We start from the raw sequence: 19,134 nt of genomic DNA on the forward strand, positions 1-19,134 counted from the left end.
ATTTCCAAACACTAAAGTATAAAAAATTACATCTTATTTAATCTCAAATAAAAAGCTTTGGCATATTATGGTAACACTGGAGGATGGCTGTGTACCTGAACCACCAACTTGGGGATATTTCTCTATAGCATATAAATGCTTTCTCACCTCATGAAAATACCTAAAAGTTAACAAGGAAAAAGTCTTTCGTAATACTGTACCTGTATCATTTTTACAATTTCTTCCATCCTGAACACTAATCTAGAGTCAGAAACTTTGAGCTCTGACAGTATTGCGCTTTTGTTTATGTCCAGGATATTTTGTTGGTTCCTTTCATGGACAGGATTTTTTTTTTTTTTTATAAATACTTGTATTAAAAGAAATTTATAACTAATACTTTAGGTTAGGTTAGATAGATCAGGTTGGTTCATTTTATAAACAAATATTCCCAGACCTTGGCAAATGACTCCACCAGTTGCTCCAGGCAACTGTTGGTCTTGTCTACACCCAGAACCCCAATAATATAAGAAAAGAAAGTGTTGACACCTTAAAATAAAATAATATGTACAGTATACAGTATTATCTTCTACTATCATCTAGACATAAAAAAATTCCATCTTTGATAGCAGTGCTGGATTTAGGCAAAAACTAAGTAAGCTACAGATTAAGGCCTAACCTCACTCGAACCATTACAGACAAGTCACTTAAGTTTTGTAGGAGACTCCATCAAAACCAGACTTGGAGTAATTGTGATTTAAATTAAACTTAATTACAACATTTTGTGTAATTGTAATTGACACGCAACACTTGTGAACTCAAGTCATCATCATCTTGCCGACATCACATGAGCCCTAATAGTGTGGCAACACAGTCCTGATCTGCTAATCTCCATGTAAAAAAAAAAGCAATCACATGTGATAACGTTGCAAAATATTGTATTTCCAATTTTAGTTGATTTAGAAGCATCAGAAGAACAGTTGTGTGAAGATGTAAAGCTCTGATAGAAGACTATCTTGGTGATGTTGATGTTAACTTTGTTGAGAAATACTGTACAGCATTTACATGCTTATATCAAGCTAAATTATTCAGATTATGGACATTTATGCCACAAGGACCTTTATCGAGTTGTCTTCCAAGATATGATTCAGTTAGTTTTCCTAACGTAGAAGCAATGTTGCAGCTATTGTTTAGTCTAATGGGCCATTATACTAAAAAAAATAACTGCAATGGTAACAAACTGCTCAGTTAAAATTTCATGTTCATTGCTGAAGAGGATTAAGAGTGAACTGCAAACATCAATGCTGCAAAAAAGCTGCCTGCATTAATCATTATGTGCATAGAGAGTGATAAACTTTATAGCTAATCATTTGATGACATCTTCCATGACTTTGCTCTTCGGAAATCATGAAAGAGAATGTTTTAAATTTGTGCAAACAGAAGGGACAGTGCAACTTGCATTACTGCTTCCATTTACTAAGTGCTGATTTGTGCAATGCTTTATGACATAAGTCTTCAATTTCAAATATGCTAATTAAGAAATCATAAGGCATATGATAATGCAAATAAGGTTTTTTGCAAGATGTATATTTTATTTAGGTTATGAGTTGTTCATTGCATTTTTGTCTATGTATACTGTACTGTATATGAAAATATAAGGTTCTATCATTTATTTTTTCATTCCCCTTGCTATTAGAATGTAATAGTTCTTTCTCTTTACTATATTTTTTATTATGGTATGAGAGCTCTAAATCTTTACACACTTTAAGGCCTCAGTATGTCTTAATCTGGCTCTATATGAAATGAACCAACAAAATGGTCTAGAATTTCCTTGTCAACACTTTGGCCTTCTCATTAAATAAGAAAGCATTTATTTTCCTCAAGGAAATGTCCTCAGGTTGCTGGTTCAGGTACACAATCCTCCTCCAGTATTACACATACTGTACAGTACTATTAGGTGTACTGTTTTACCCCATCAATTAAAGCTTTTCACTGCAGTATTTACAAAACAAACATTAACAACTTTCATACATTTCTCGAGGTTTTGTTAAGGGGCATTCCCACATGGTTGGTTAAGGACCTTATATATCAATGACTAGCTCTGAGAACAACAATGAAAATAATGCCACCCTAAACCAGTCTGGTCACATGCCCAAATTGTGTTCCAAGAATACCAATTATACAACGATACCTCTTACCATCACCAACTATACAATGGTACCTCTTACCATCACCAACTATACAATGGTACCCCTTACCATCACCAACTATACAATGGTACAGTATCTCTAGCCATCACCAACTATACAATGGTACCTCTTACCATCACCAACTATACAATGGTACAGTACCTCTTACCATCACCAACTATACAATGGTACAGTACCTCTTACCATCACCAACTATACAATGGTACAGTACCTCTTACCATCACCAACTATACAATGGTACAGTACCTCTTACCATCACCAACTATACAATGGTACAGTATCTCTTACCATCACCAACTATACAATGGTACAGTACCTCTTACCATCACCAACTATACAATGGTACAGTATCTCTTACCATCACCAACTATACAATGGTACAGTATTTCTTACCATCACCAACTATACAATGGTACAGTACCTCTTACCATCACCAACTATACAATGGTTCAGTATCTCTTACCATCACCAACTATACAATGGTACAGTACCTCTTACCATCACCAACTACACAATGGTACCTCTTACTTTCACTAAAATACACTTCAAATGTCACTACTGCCCCACTCTTAAAGCCATATACCAATGCCATAAAATTAACAATCTATTTCATCTTTAAGTCAATACACATTCATTCCCACACTATAGTACAGGCAGTTTACAGTAAACAATGAGGCTCTCTGTTCCTGAAATCTGCCAAGTTAATCAAAATGACACAAATTTAAACCAAAATTACCATAAGCTGAATATAATAAGCAGAGGTTAGTTATGTACAAGGGGTGATTTTGGTCCTAGAAAGGGTAATTTCTGGTTATTTTTCTATATCTAAAATGACCGTTTCTTTCTGAAATTAAACAAAACCTTTATTTCATCGATACATACAGATGGTATTCATTTATAGCAACAGTTCCATTCCTGAAAACATATGCGAAGTGCAAAATTGGGATGTGTGAAGCTATTTATCCCACAAGAAACAATTAAGGGGTACACATTTATGGCAATGTTTCCTATGACAGCTTGCATCTACTGTAAATATAGGGGACTCCGTAAATATATTAACGTACTTGATAGTTTTGACATTCTAGTTGGAATTCCCATATGTTTTAGGTAAATTCTTAACTAAACTGTAAACAAAAACGCTCTCACATTAAGTTTCAGCTTTGCACCATATTCAACAGCTATTAAAGGTATTGTGTAAAAACAAGAGCTCTCACATTGTATAAGCTTTGTGGTACTAAATTTTGGGGGTCCACAACGTAAAATCAAAACGACATTGAATGGACTAACATTAAGCGAGCACCATCTGTACCTACATATTCCTGACTACTGTACAAACTTTAAACAAAAAATAAATCTCTCCAACATTATCACTGTTGTTCTAACCTCCTATACCTTTATCACTGTTGTTCTAACCTTCTATCATACTCTATCACTGTTGTTCTAACCTCCTATACCTTTATCACTGTTGTTCTAACCTTCTATCATACTCTATCACTGTTGTTCTAACCTTTTATCATACTTTATCACTGTTGTTCTAGCCTTCCATCATAATTTATCACTGTTGTTCTAACCTTCTACCATACTTTATCACTGTTGTTCTGCACCTATCATACGTGTCACTGTATCATTTAGCCGTCGCCAAGCTGAAGGGGGTTCCAGTACCTCAACTGTCTCATCCTCACTGACAGACAATGAATCTTCTGGAGCTACGAGGAAGTACGCGAGAATACGAGCACGACACATGGGGCAGTTATCTAGGCGCCCGCAGCACACATCACATACACAAACGTGACGACAAGGCAATAAAGCACGTGTAGTCTTTTTGGTCTGAAATAATAATAATAAGGGTTAGTTACAGGTAAGTTAATAAGCTAGTTCAGGACATGTGAAGTTGGGTTAAGTTAGGTTGGTTATCTTATGCCCGGGAATTGGGGGTCAACTCATGACTGGCACTATGCAATTTTCATTGAAATTCTGAAATGCAACTAAAAATCAATGTTAACCTTGAATGCTTGAGGTAAACAGGAAATTTTGTATTACCACAAGGAGTAAGTAGCCGTGCCTTACCAGCCAAAAAGGTGATTAGAAAACTTACACAATGCCCGGTTTCCACTCTGTAAAGGGTAGGCTGGCAAAGGGAAGGACATCTAACTGTAAATGTTGTTTCAAATTTATCTTATGGCAACCAGGACACCATGCCATCCGGCAGCTAACCCACATGAGCATGTAAAACATCCTTAAAATGATGATGATAAGATAGACTTGCATTTCCCCAATGCATCTGAATATTTGTAAAAGTTTAACTTCAAGGGTTAAAAGTTGGCATGACACTGACTTTAGACCCAAACTTACTGCAGGTATACTGTACTGTATATATTTTCTTCACACATACACACAGGTTCTAAACACAGTGAAATACTAACTTTGAGCCCCTGAGATAACTTCTTTGGGTACAGTTAAGAAAAAGCAGCTGCAAAATAACTGAAGCATGTCAATGACCTGCACTGAAAAATACAAATCTATGATATGGGTGAACCCTTTCTTATTGGCAGAATAAAAGCAAGTACAGTACTGTACAGTAAAGAAGATCGATAAAGAAAACAAAAGATCAAGAATAGGAAAACACCAATAAAAGAATGAAACAATGAGTGGAAAAATAGCAATAATATTAACAAAAAATATCAGAAAGAGAAAAGATCACAAACAGAAACAAACTGAGAATGGGAAAGCCAAAATAATAAAGAAAAAAAGAGAATGGCATAAAATGCAATGAGAGTTATTCTGTCATGAAGGATTGTAATTCTTAATTTACCTGACACACAACACAGGCTTCCTCAAGGGGTACCTCTGCCTCCTCCTCATTTATGTCATTACTTGTACCCTTACTCTCAACTTCCACCTCTTCATCTGAAGAATCACTATTTCTATCTTCAGATTTCTGGCTTCCATTATTGCCCTGTGTGTACAAAGCCTGCAAAAAAAATGGTTTTCATTTCTAACAAGATCCAACATTCTTATTATCTATAACAAGATCAAACATTCTTATTATCTATTTGTAAGTGAATAAAAAAAAAGCCTACAAAGTTTTCTTTCCATCTTGGCCTGAATGATGAGGAACAGACACCCTGCCTCATAAGCTGTAAGTTGTAGTAGCTTTTTCCTTTCGCAAGAGCACTATTAAAGGGCTTTATTGTGACCCAATATGATTTAGTGAATAAGCTTCATTAGACATGTATGATAAAATTATTGTACAATGACAGTGACAAGGGAAAGCATCTGATCAAGTAGCCATAACTTCTAACAATCTATCTGAACTATATTTAATTGATTTATATCTAGCTTCTGACTTGGAAAAGAAATGACCAATCATATTTCTCTCTGACTCAAAAAGGAAATTATTTTAACCTCAGATTTTTTTTGCAAATCAAAACATGGGACAATATCTTTGTAAATCTGGGACTGCCAGTACTCTGAAAGAAATTAGAACTAAGTTAAACCTTGACATCATAACTAGAATCCATTGACTATCACAGGTACAAACATACAACAGCAATATCCACCTGTAACTTGGTGAGTTGACCTGAGTACTGCTTGAGGTACTGGTGTAGGATGCAGGTGGGGATCTGACATTCAGAATCCTTGATGTGGATGATGGTGATCAATGCCCCCTGAAATAACAAAGAAAATTAATGCATAATCAGTGCAAGACACATTTTGGTTGTACCCTCATGTTTCAATAAAGTTCAAATGTATATTCATAGAGATAAGCAAGACATTCAATATCCTTTACCTTCCACTGTTCATAGTTCTCTTTCAACTGAGATTGTAACACTAATTGGGCAGTTAAAAATAATATTATGTTGGTTGTCAAATAATTAATAATTAAAAATATATATAAACCATATTGAAATTTCTTTTAAAACTCTGTATAAATTAAAAGAATGCTTCTGTAATTTATAACTATAAATTTTGTAATTCAATTAAATTATGTGGGACCATTCCTCAAGACGGTTAAGAATGAGAAAAAGAGTATGGGTTTAAAGTACAGTAACAGCTATATAGTACACATGTCTTGTAAACCTTAATGAATAAGAAATGAGTCATCTATTAGCCCTTACCACTCCATTTGCATCAGCCTGCTGAAGTGAGTCTTGGCGCATAATGCAAACAACCAGAGGGTAATTTTTCCTTGGGGACATTCCAAGAGTGAGTGGCGGAGCAATGGGACGGATGCCAACATGCTTCACGCACTCTGTTTCCTCATCGATGTCATTACTGAAATAAAATCACCTTGTATGTATTGTATACAAAAGAGTGGAAAAATATTTCCATTACTAGAAGTGTTATTGCCTATTTGAAATTACCCACGAGAAGATTATAAACAACCTAACCAAACCTATTGTAACCCAATCTAACCAAACTCAACCTACTCCAACCGAACCTACCCTTACTTAACTCAACATACCGTAAGCTAACCTACCCTAATCCAACCTAACTTAACCTAACCCAACCAAATATTGAAGTATAAGAGAAAGTAAGCAAGGCATTTTGCTATACTAAAGATTTTTTTTACATTTTTCTATAATATATGTTATATGTTACACTGAATACAGGGTATACAGAAGTACATACAGTAGCTACTTGTGAAAAAACACTTCAGAAAATATTTGAAGTAATATTAAAAAAAAAGTACAAAAAATTTCAGAATACTGCATCCATATTAAAAAAAATCATAATTTGTTAAAGAAACATGACTTGAAGATTGTGGACACAAATAAAAGTTAAGAACGCAGGGAGTTAAATTTTTTCAACAGACAGTAATTATGTTTGAATACATCTCATATGGACAGACGGGAGGTGATAGCTGAGGACACATTAGCGGATGTTGGCTTGTGTTCCCTTTGCTACCACTCTCCCGTAACAATATATATCGTTACTTTCATTTACTACTGTAATATTATTTTCTAGATATCTAATTGAAATTTAACTCAGGAATGGTTGGCACAAACAACAGCTAAAATTGAAGTGATTTATCCCCGGTACCATAAAGATACGAAAAAAGTATAACTCACAACTGAAGTCATTTTATCATAACGTGGGAAAAATGTATCTTGAAAATGAAGCTGTCTGCTGTTTAGCTAATAAGAACATATGAGGCCTATAGAATAACCAGGGCATATGTCTGAATATCTCATCTCAGCTCAATTTTCAAGCTGTACTACATGTCTTCTGCCTTATTTTTTTATGGGGAGTGCACCATGCTGGAGGTATATCCATGTTGTCTGACATCATTATCTGATACAGGAGCTCTCTGTTATAAGTGGCTAATAGGAACCATAAAAACCCACTGATAGTGAAACCACTTATAAAGGGAATTTAATTCTCCTAAGAATTAATAAGAATACAGTATGGTCTAATCAAGACCATCACATTGTAAGTGACACTCATAAAGTTTAATTTTATATCTTTTAGCAGTTATATATGTACCTTATTAACATTTGATTACCGGTACACATATTTTATGAAATTATTTAACTTTACAACTTATGTAAGGTACTTAAAGTCATTTGGGTCGGTGTGTTGATGCAATGCAAGCTATCTAACCACGCACTCACACATTCATTTTAGTGAGTGGTTCATTGAGATATGCTCACCACTTTTTACGACATGTAACTTCTAATTTCACGTCCATCCCATAGCTACTCTGCCTCCTTTTAGCCACTACACCACCTTACTTCGGTTTGGAACTGATGACTATAAAAATAGTCCACCAATGTCACCAAAGACACAACAAAGTTGATAATTATAGTTCTTGGAGCACTTTAAAATAATGCCAGTGGACACAGGCGACTGGATTTGAGCATGCATAGAACAGGTGAGAAGGATAAACTTTAAGAGAATGGGAGACAGGCGGGAATTTAAATCGCTCAAATGCTTGTGCTCCCAAATATTGACTTTTATTTACTTTATTTTTATCCTCTTCGCCACTGATTGACTCATGAGTCGCTTGGGCGGCCAGTCACGTCTCTGTTGCGCACTATTGGCAAGTACTGGGCATGAACTGGCTCTTGAATATTTTGGAACCTGCTCCAGTGTTGGTCAAGTCTGGCCTTGAAAAGGAGGGGGGTGGGAGGATGATGCCAATCACCGGACTCTCATACTTAATTTTTCTGATCAAGAAATTTACCCCTCACTAGGATGACTTCCTTTATATAATCACATTTACTAATTGGAATCTAAGTGACCTAAGATGTGCAAGTGATCATGTCCTTGTGACAGACTAATATTATTTTAAAAAATCACAGCTGTCCTGCCGGTCTTGACCTCGCTGGTACCTCATTCGTCCAGTGTTGCTATCAAAGACAGTTGCTTGTTTTCTAGGGGTGCTTTTTTTCTCTCCAGTTTTCCTCAATGAAATTTTGGTTCAGTATATCTATGTGCTATCACTATGTACACTGTATCTCGCGATGAATGGTGGATCGTATGCACAATCACAGTCCTTTAGAAAACACAGAAAAACTTACCTTGTGGTGGCAAAAATACTGTACCTTCGAGACAGTTCTGATTCGTTTTTCTTTAAACTATTATGTTCTCTTTTCCAGTTCTCATCAACGAATTTATTTCTATACTATCACTATGTACACTGTATCTTTCTATGAATGGTGAACATAATCACAATTACAGTCCTTGAGAAAACACACACACAAAAGAAAAACTTTGTGGCACCAATATGTCCTGGCTACCACCAGGCTCTGGTGCCTAATTGCTTGACCCAATTTAGTTTTTTCACTTCAATTTATTTTCATTCTCCACTGCAGTCACTGCTGTAACTATGGACTGTCTTAGCTAAAGGCACAATACTACACTCTTTGATCGGCCTTTGTATGGCCAATCACAGCTATGAACGCAACTCGCTTAAAATTTTCTAAATAAAACTTGTCATATGACAATGATTTTGTCATTGTATACCTCCTGGCCTATTCCTCTGGTTAGTAGAGTGTTTTTCATTATACAACCGCGAATAACGTTAAAAATCCTACATCGATTTACACATTCACATCACTAAGATGATCTTGATGCTCTTATGCAATCACTGTCCAATTGCCGCCGCTTAACAACAAAGACCCGAATGCCAACACACTTTGTTACAGAGACCCAACATGACACGACCTCATGACTTTTTACATGTAAGTACACAATTATTTGACCACTTAAGTGAGAAACCATTTATAATTAAGACACTTATAACGAGGATCCCCTGTAGAAGAATGCTGAGGCTATGGACTAACATAGTAAATGGGAAATTGAGCAATCCAATGATACACCCTTGTATTCTAAACACCTCATATAACATGAAGATGTTTGTTACACCAGAAAAGAACATCTAAGATTTCAAAAAAAATATTATTAAAGGGAAATATAAATCATAGTTTTAAGAACAGAACACCTCCAATATTGTAGTAGGTTATCTATACCTCACAACCTTATCTGTAATCTCTGCTTTAACTGATGGTTTTTCAATTAAGTGCATGAAGAAGCCCGACCAGGAGGACATCAGCAGAGCGTGAAGGTGGTCGGAGGGAACGCCCCAGAAACTGCGCATAATGTATGACACCTCACTGCGTATTTTCAACTGGATATCTGCAGCAAGAGATAATTTTTTAATTAATTATTGTATTTTTGTTTATGCTGTCAATAGAACTTTATCTAATTAATCAGTCCAAAAAAAATAATCTATACAGAGTAAAATTAGTATCTTTATCATAATCTTCAATCAAGTTTAGTTTCAAAACCACAGGAGAGACTGACCAGATACATCAACTACATTTGCCAATAAATTTTCTGAACAACAGCCAAAAGTATTGTACAGTTTAAGCACTATATTTGTTGTTAGTACGAAGAGCTTTTAAACATTAAAGGAAATACTGTACCATTTACCAAAGCCCATGAGTTCATCAAACTAGATACAAGGACTTATATTTTCCACTCGGTTTTTAAGTGTTTTTAAGTTATAGGTTCTTCTTGTGACTGGAAAAGTAGTCTGAGGAACAAAGGCAAGGAGCTGGAGTCAAGTACACGTAAGTATATGCATTAAGAGTAGATATTTTGTATCAAGAAAATATAAGAAATCATTTCCAAATTCCCACACACATTACTCTCTCTAAGTTTCTATCTATCTATCTATCTCTAACAATGGGACATACCAGCAAATGATGCATCACCAGGCTTGTGCAGTTCAAGAGAAAATGGAACAGCAACTTTCTGGAATTCTACCTGGGCCACTGGTGGCTGAGCAACATGCACCACAGAGGCCCCAAATAAATCTTCCCCTTGTAGCCTGTAATGGGTCACAAGATAAAATGGAAGCATGTGTGTAAAATATCTTAAACTATTGCTTAAAGAGAATACAGTATTACTGTAACTGTAATTTTACTTCTCCAGAGCACCAATTCTTTTTAAAAGAAGAAAAAATTCTTTGTATTAACATATGAAAATTTCTAAGAGATCAATGAAACAAAATATTTAAAACATTGCAAATAACATGCAGTATATAATGGCAAAAGCAAGTACAGTACACCACATACAGTACCACTTGAAACATCAATTACACATGAAGTAAAGATTAGCTGAACAAACTGAATATGAATTCTGGGGATAAAAAGGAGTGATTTTATTATTCAGTATGCAGGTGGTTGGTGGAAAATAAAAGATTTCTTGTACTGTATTCATACCGTATAATAAAGATGACCATGCAGATGAAGCATATTAATACTCCTAATGCAGAAAACAGATTGGAGATCTCTGCAGCAGTCATTAAGGCAGCTGTCAACACTGCAACCATATTCTAAACCAATCAACTCCTAACTCTCTGTTTGGCAGCTTCAAAATTCAGCATCTGAAGGAAAAAATAGCAGGGAATATAGTGGATTTTACCAACTTCAAAACCTCTTAATTCAGTGATAGAACTGGATGATGAGTGAAAGTGTATCCCAAAGGCATGAATGCCCATTTGGGACACTGTGGATACTGTATGGCTCACTGTATACAGTACTAAGCTTTCAATACATAAGTAATGGATGGCACTGCACTTAACCACCTTCACTTCCCCAACTTGTAAAGTTATGTATCCATTTACAGCTGGGTACTACCACACTCCACAGAAATGGGTACTGTATATCAAATGTGGAAAACTTGGTTAACAGTTGAGGAATGTATTTACTTGGCAAGTACAGTAATCAATTAAAACCATCAGATATGACATCTTACATTACAATACTGTAACATGAGTTTGCGAACTTAATTGTCAGACCTCGTATGTCATTGTTGTGCGTGATACTATTTAAAAGTAACAACATTAACGTTACTCGTTAGAAAATGTAACGCCATTATCACTGCTATCATATTTTCAACAAAGTAATGAGTTCCCGTTAGTTACTTTTTTATGTATACGACACTGGTCATATAACTATTAATATAATTGAGCTTTGGATATATTTCATAAGAGTACAGTACTAGCAAATAGAGAAGAAGAATTATTTTTATGCTATATATAATAGCATAATGGAATTAGGAAAGAAATCACAAACATCTGAAATTTTTTTTAATAAAATACATGACAATGATGTGCTGAAAGAGAGCACATCAGACTGCAAGCATAGCTTTGTACTCACATCCCTTCACATCCATCCATGCATGCGATTCAAATTGTACCCCTAAAAATAAAGCTAAATCTTACATATTTTAGTCCTACCAGCTCATTTATTGGTTGTTTTAGGCAATGACGTAATAAAAATCACGACTCCGAGTATGACATATGCAGGTGGACGTTTGAAATAAAGTCGCCAATATTGACGATCGTTCTTCAGCAGCATGAAAAGCTTCTTATTAAAACTCTATCACATCTCCCCACATCAACCAAAACTGTGCCACTGGTAATAAATATAAAAGCTAAAGATTCGGTACAATAATAATACCAACATGCGAGTACATTTAACATTAGTGTAAATAACTGCTAGTTTTAAAGGGGTTATATCTGCATAAGTAAGCATTTGCCATGAAAATAAAAGGTCATGTTTGTTCAAGTCACCATAAATAAACATAAGGAATACTTTTTTTTTTTTATTCTCATTATGTCATTTCCTGCCCTACCCTCTAGCTCTGTCCCGGCTACTGTGGCTCTCTCTCAACCAAGTTTGACTGTCTAATATTTCACAAAACTAAAAAATAGTGGTTCTTTTGGATGGTAACACAGATGTGGAAGCATTTTTACCTCAGTACTCCGCCCCACAGCACCACAGTACCACAGTAAACAAGTCCCGTGTGTTGACATTTACAGTAAGATACCAATGTTAGAAATATTCACGAACATCCTTACGAGCCTATCTTTTATACACGTGATCTAAACTTAAGTTATATTACCTAATTTGGTGATCCTACAACCAGTATTTATTGTAATTAGTAAAAAAATTTAGATGCTTATGTTTCATGAAAAATAAATTATTTCAGCCAAATCGTGTTCGAGAAAATCTATTAACATTGTCTATTTTGTAGTATAAAACTTGGCAAATATTTTACTAATAACATATATATTTGTTACATATATTTGTTACATTTGAAGATAACCAAAGAAACACCTATCATGTTTAAAAGTGAAAACAAAGATGTAGAGGTAGAGAACATATACAACAGCTCCTCACATTTCTAGTAGAGATTATTTCTGACACAGCCAAGTTAAGTGTTAAGTAATATCAAAGTTTTTGCCGATATTAATTGCACTGTAACTTTTATATAACTAAATTATATTCTGAAAACATTATACTGTGCATACATATATATATTAATAAACATTTACCGATGATAATACATTGAATATTAGTGTACTTAACTCCAAAAGGCTGTAGGTAACAAGATGAAAGGAAGTACATTAGGAGTAGATGCTAAAATTTTGTCAGAAACACGTTTTGATTTGGAGTATCCAGTAAAATCACCATACAAGTTTATAAAGTACTTGATAATTTGAATTTGGTACCACAATAGAATAATTTAAGGGATACGATCAACAACACAATTTTCTATTCCTATTCTCATATTTTTTTTAGATTTAAATGATTCAGATTATTTATGAATATTATAACTAGTTGATAATTAAATAAATCAATGAACATGTAATTAAATGATGGGTATATGAGTTAGGCTTTGAGCCCCTGATGTGAGTTGCAAGAATCGTCGACTTCTGTCCGCCTCACCAAATTCTATTACCTGTATTTCAATGAGGTAAACCTTATATAACTCCCTATCATTACCTAGTGCTGCATCGTGATATGTATTGCATGATTGTGTGTCGGTGTGTTAGTTAGGCGAGAGCACCAGGTTATGAGGAACAATGATATATACTCGACTTGGTTACACACTATAAACAGTATGTCTCACCTAAATAAACGACCAAATTACCTTGTTTAAATATTTCTCGTGGGATGATGTGCTTATTGGCCTTGAATTTTTTTTTTGGGGGGGGGGAGGGTGGCATAGGAATTAGGTTGAGAAGAGGTTAACGAGTCATAGTTATCAGTTACAGGGTCAGTTGGTTGTGGTAGATGTGGTAATACTTAACAAGATGGTCTGGTAGATCAGGTGGTTAGAGTAGTTTCTGGAATTGCACCAAAATTTATGGAAATACTAATTAAGAACATAGTAATGGAGGAAACTGCAGTGGGCCTATACTGGACAGTCCCGTATACACCCAACCCCTATCTCTCTATTTCCAAACTACTTTTTACCTATCTCGTGCCTTAATCTAAATTTGTCTAATTTAAAACCATTGTTACGAGTTCGCTCCTGGTTGGATAGTTTGAGTACTTTTATTATATCACCTTTGGTTAGCTCTGACTTCCATTTATACACCTCTATCATATTGCCCCTCAATCTATGTCTCTCGAAGGAGTGCAGATGAAGATGCTTTAATCTGTCTCTGTACTCAAGGTTCCTAATGCCCGGTATTAGTCATTATTCTCCCTCAAATTTTTTCTCGCGATTCTATATCCATTCTGTAGTACGGTGACCAGAACTGAGCTGCGTAATCCAAGTTAGGTTTCACAAGAGCAAGATATAGTGTCAGGATAACTTCGCTAGTCCTGTAAATAACACTCCTGTGTATGAACCCAAGTACTGTACTTTGTTAGTCTTGTTTCGAGCAAATAAACACTGTTTACTTGGTTTAAGATTCCTATTTATCATTACTCCTAAATCTTTCTCACAGTCTGATTTCTCTAGAACAACGTTGTTCATCTGGTATCCGGTTTCTCAGTTTACATCTCCTTGACTAATTACTGTACATGATACTAAGCACTAAAATGGAAATGACAATGCACAGAACCTGACCTAACCTTAAAATGGACCCCTTGGCATTTTAAGCAGAAAGAACTTAATTTGGATTGGAGCAGATGGCTAACATCAGAAGGAGTACAGTACTGTAGTTCGATTTCGTTCATTTTTACACATGATTTTTGGATGATAGTAAGTAATAAAAACGATACAACAACTTTCTATTTTAATTATAAGTATTTTTTCTTTACAATCATAAATCACCTGTAGTAGGCAGGGTATGAAGAATGAGGGATACTGCGAGGCAAAACAGTGAAACTGATAATGACACAAAAATTATGTCTACATGGTTTGTACACAAAGAAATTAATTTTTACCATATTCTGCCGAAAAATCTAGTGTCGGAGCGTGTCGTCATCGGCTTTGTTTGTTTACAACAGAGCCGCTCGGTCTAAGGTTACTAAAAACAAAATTACACCATGGTGCTCTAACAAAGTTGCTTTCATTGGTACCAGATATTATGATACATACTTTCTGTTTAATATGACAGGGGGGGTCTCGGGGGCTAACTAGATAGTTAAGTAAGGCTGGTTGGTTAGGTCAGGTTCTATTCTGTGCATTGTCTTATCATTTTTATGACTTACTATCATCCAAAGAACATCTGTGAAAAAATGAACGAAATCAAACACTGCATTCTGGTTTTAGCCATCTGCTACAGAATTACCTTTACGTTTATATCTCAGGAGCTGCCTCTGTCTATGTGTACTTCCTTGCCGCACACACGTGTTGCTAGGTTAATTATGTTTACATGCTAAAGTAAACTTTTAGAGTAAATTTGATTTTGCTTGGGTATTCTAATACTGTACAGTATTGCTGCTAAAAACCTGGCAGTGATTAGTGAGAACACATAATTTTGTGGGTTACAGGGTAAGACATTCTGATACCAGCAGCTAGGTCAGCTGAGTGGCCCAACCAGCTACTCCACTTACCACATATGTGTGGGTCAGCCATAAATACTTGACAGCTCTCTATTCTTGCAGCCTCCCTCTGTGGTCATTTATTAACCCTTAGACCCCGGGTGACGTTACAGAACGTCCGCCTATTTTCCCGCCATTTTTTTATTTATTTATTTATTTTTCTTAATTATTTTTGTTAGTCGAATTTTTTCTCGGTTTAGCTCCGCCAGCAGCACCCTGATCCAGAGCTTAAGGGTTAAAAGATGTCTCCAGGTCATCCTTGGCTTACTCCTAGCTCTCCTCTCCTTCCCATTCAAAATTATTGCAGATGTTGTTGTTTCATTGCAGCTTTGTTAGGAATTGTTGGGGTTTGGTTGGCTAGTGACCTAACACATGATATAGCATAGCAGTGAAAATGTATTACAGTACAGTATATGTTGAACCTATACTTATACATAAAGCTTTTCAGTTTTAAATTACTGTGCAGGGTATTGACATGGAGTTTATTTGAGTACATACTGTATTTATTCTTTCATCCAAGGTACCCAGAAACAGAGAGATCCAAACTTCATACTTTCCATACATATTCACCATAAATATCCAAGAGTCGTTGTGTTTCTAGTGTTCAAAAGACCACGGTTTTAGTCTTGAAAATGGCACCATGTAGCATGAATTGACACCGGTCAAATCCAGTCTTCCTCTTTTTCTTTAGAATATTTTTTCTTCTTTTCTTCAAGTGTTGTCAATATATTTAATCTTGAGAAGAATAATGTTTTTTGTTATTTTTCAGTTGTATGTGGACACAGCCATGCCCAAGTGTGCTCTCTGCCAGGAAACATTCCCATCAAAAGTAAAACTTGTGCAACACTTTGGCGAGGCTCATAGTATTGCCAGGCAAAGAGCCCGGCGCTCCAAGGTAGCTGAAGCTATTAGACGCATCACTGTAGAGGCTGATAATGAGGAAGTTATAGTTCTAGATGAACACGAGGATGCTAATTTCATCACCAACACGAGACAGCCATTACATTGCTCAGAATGTGATGATCAGTTTGCCACTCATGCTAGTTTTCAGAGTCATCAGTGTAATCTTGGGAATGATGCCAAGTCTAAGAAGCAGCCCGTTTCATGCCACTTCTGTGGACAGAAATGCAAAGATCGTCGTGGGGCTGCAATTCACCAAGCATTTTGTGAAAAGAAAATTAAAGAGAGTTCAGATTTAAGCCAACAAGAAGTATCAAATAATAATTTTGCTTCATTAGAGACGAATGTGATAGGTTTACCAACGTTGTATGAATGTCCAGCTGATGATTGTGGAGCCATATTCAAAAATGAGGACCAACTGGTAAGACATGTAGAAAGGCATCATATTGGGGAGGGCATCACTATTATCAGAAGTAATACACCCCCAAGAAGCCCTCCTTATAGTCCCCAGCCAGAACCACATGTTCCAGTACCTCGGCAATCAACACAACCCCCTCTTGTGACAGTTACTATGAAGCCCCATATTGGCAAAACTGAAGGGTTACAGGACCTGTCTCTCCTCATAACTCCAACAAAAACTGTTGACAGAGCCCCAGAATTTCTTGACTGTGATACTGATGATTCCTCAGCATCAAAACAAGATATGGAAGAAAGCTCCACCAGCATCACTATGGAAGAATACCGAGCCTTAGATGGAGGGGTTGGAGGAAATGGTGAAGCGGTGCTGTATGTTGCAGAAGATGGATCTGTACTTCAGGCATCGCAAACAAGCTGCCAGCTAGATGGCAATGGTCTTAATAACATTGGAAGGGAGGAAGAGACCTTTCTGATAATTACAGGTGATGATCACAAAATAAAGCCAGAGAAGTTTACATGTAGCACTTGTGAACTGCATTTTTTTGATAAAAATTTGCTTTCAGAACACATTCTCAAACACCACAACACAAGTAGAGACTTCTCCAACATTCAGATTAAAAGTGAGCCAATGGATATTGAAGAGGAGCAGCTAGAAGACAGAAATGAGGATGATGAAGACTGGGAATTATATTTGTATGATAGAAGAAAAAAATACAGTGCAGATGTTAAGGTTGAAAAGGGAAAGCTTGAATACAAATGTAGTCTTTGTAAGCGACACTTTCTCTCTGAATTAAGTTATCAGACCCATGTAAGAAACAAAGAATGCAAAACCAAAAAATTCAAGTTACCCAGAATGTTTTCTTGTCATTTCCCACAGTGTGATTCATCATTCTTTAAGCTTACTGAGCTACAGAGACATTGGCAGATTGCTCACAAATTTTCAATGGCTACTAAAAATGTAGAATTTGAGGATGAAAGAACATTTACAGATTGGTTAGCTGAAGAAGAAGAGAAACACAAAGTGCGTTTCACCTGTGATGTTAAGCGCAGGAAGCCTCACCGAACTGAGCGATTACTAGTGTGCCACAGGTTCCACCATCTCCGTACAGCAGCTGCAAGGAAGAGTGCAAAGCGTGAGTATTCAGATAGACACAACTGGATCCACAAAATTCAAGCTTGTTTGTGTTTTGCTAGAATGAAAGTATACCAAGACTTTAATGAAGAAACATGTGATTACACAGGCAAGATAAGTGTTGTATATTATTTTGAACATAGTCACCCTGACAATGAGTCACGGGAAGGTAAGGAAGAGATCTTGGATCATATTTTACAGCGAAATAAGCGCAATAGAAATACTCAGTTCCAAGACTTAAAAGGCAACGAAAAACTGCTTCATCGTCAGAAGTTAGAAAAGTTTGCCAGGATAGCAGGAAGAGAGTATCGTTCCTCAATCAAAAGTACAAAAATGTCCGATTCCGTTCGTAAATTTAAAAAAGAATCGGAGGATCATCCCGTCATTAATGAAGTGGATGAAGACCAGATAGCTGCAGTTCAGGTCGCTAACAACCTCTTAGGAAGTGATGAACTATTTGCATCACAAGTAGAAATGGTTTTAGATGGACAGTTTGATATGGGTCACGAAGTGCTTGCGGGATCAGTGGTGACGCACCTTGATAATCTTCCCATTTTTGGCGGTGACAGAGTGGAGCAAAGTAGCTACAGGGACGACGAGGAAGGTCAGGAGAAGAACGATACTAAAGAACTAGAAGAGGAAGAATCCACAATGCAGGCAGTATTACCTGCCAGCACTGCAGACTGGGAGAAACTGTTTGCATTGGTACGATCTAGAGTTTCAAGTGAGGATAACAATGCCATTAAGGCTGAGGCAGCTTTAGTTCTTCCCTATGAAAAAGTGATAGAACTTGTATCGCCCAGTGAACAGATACCTATATTCAGACAGTTATGGGAACTGGCTTACCCAACTAGTCAATCTCAGGACTGTGTTCAGCTGGAAATTAGAATGGTGAGATAATTTTTAGATTTATGTTATCATATGGATAATAACTTTCATTGACACTGTGACTAGTGAGAAGCATTGTATGGACTTTGGACTTGTATGTGATTTAATGAGTTTAATTAAATTTTGAAAATCATGGCAAAGTTATTATAAGTTTGCATATTTATTTCTATGCTGATCACTTGTTTTAGACCTGTAAATTCCTGTATATTAATAAATCTTTTGTTAAAATTTTTTGCTTCTGGATACTACCCACGAACACAAAAACAACAAAATAGAAATATTATTGTAATGTGAAGTTAATGATGGATGGAAA

General features: G+C 36.0%; 2 protein-coding genes across 4 annotated transcripts; one reads left to right on the forward strand and one right to left on the reverse strand.

Moving 5' to 3' along the window:
* Positions 1-297: 297 nt before the first annotated feature.
* On the reverse strand, positions 298-12,546 carry LOC121874584 (cell growth regulator with RING finger domain protein 1-like). 3 transcript variants are annotated; one of them, XR_006090467.1, is made up of 9 exons: positions 12,457-12,546; positions 10,919-11,082; positions 10,391-10,524; positions 9,662-9,827; positions 6,305-6,461; positions 5,747-5,854; positions 4,999-5,157; positions 3,632-4,013; positions 298-3,599 (listed from the first exon to the last, which is right to left on the reverse strand). XR_006090467.1 is itself a non-coding variant. In XM_042378791.1 (8 exons), exons 2-8 carry the CDS (start codon positions 11,026-11,028, stop codon positions 3,774-3,776), a joined length of 1,074 nt encoding a protein of 357 aa, XP_042234725.1. In that variant the 5' UTR covers positions 11,029-11,082; positions 12,457-12,546; the 3' UTR covers positions 298-3,773. The 3 variants fall into 3 exon arrangements, 1 of the variants encoding a protein (XP_042234725.1); XR_006090466.1 differs by having other exon boundaries at positions 298-2,262; positions 2,293-4,013; XM_042378791.1 differs by having other exon boundaries at positions 298-4,013.
* Positions 12,547-13,362: 816 nt separating this feature from the next.
* On the forward strand, positions 13,363-19,049 carry LOC121874587. The gene is made up of 2 exons (XM_042378796.1): positions 13,363-13,460; positions 16,254-19,049. The coding sequence occupies exon 2, from the start codon at positions 16,272-16,274 to the stop codon at positions 18,831-18,833; it is 2,562 nt and encodes an 853-aa protein (XP_042234730.1). The 5' UTR covers positions 13,363-13,460; positions 16,254-16,271; the 3' UTR covers positions 18,834-19,049.
* The last annotated feature ends 85 nt before the right edge of the window (positions 19,050-19,134 follow it).

This window comes from Homarus americanus, unplaced genomic scaffold (genome assembly GCF_018991925.1).
Source record: "Homarus americanus isolate GMGI-L3 unplaced genomic scaffold, GMGI_Hamer_2.0 scaffold34360, whole genome shotgun sequence".
In the NCBI taxonomy this organism is placed as follows: Eukaryota; Metazoa; Arthropoda; class Malacostraca; order Decapoda; family Nephropidae; genus Homarus; species Homarus americanus.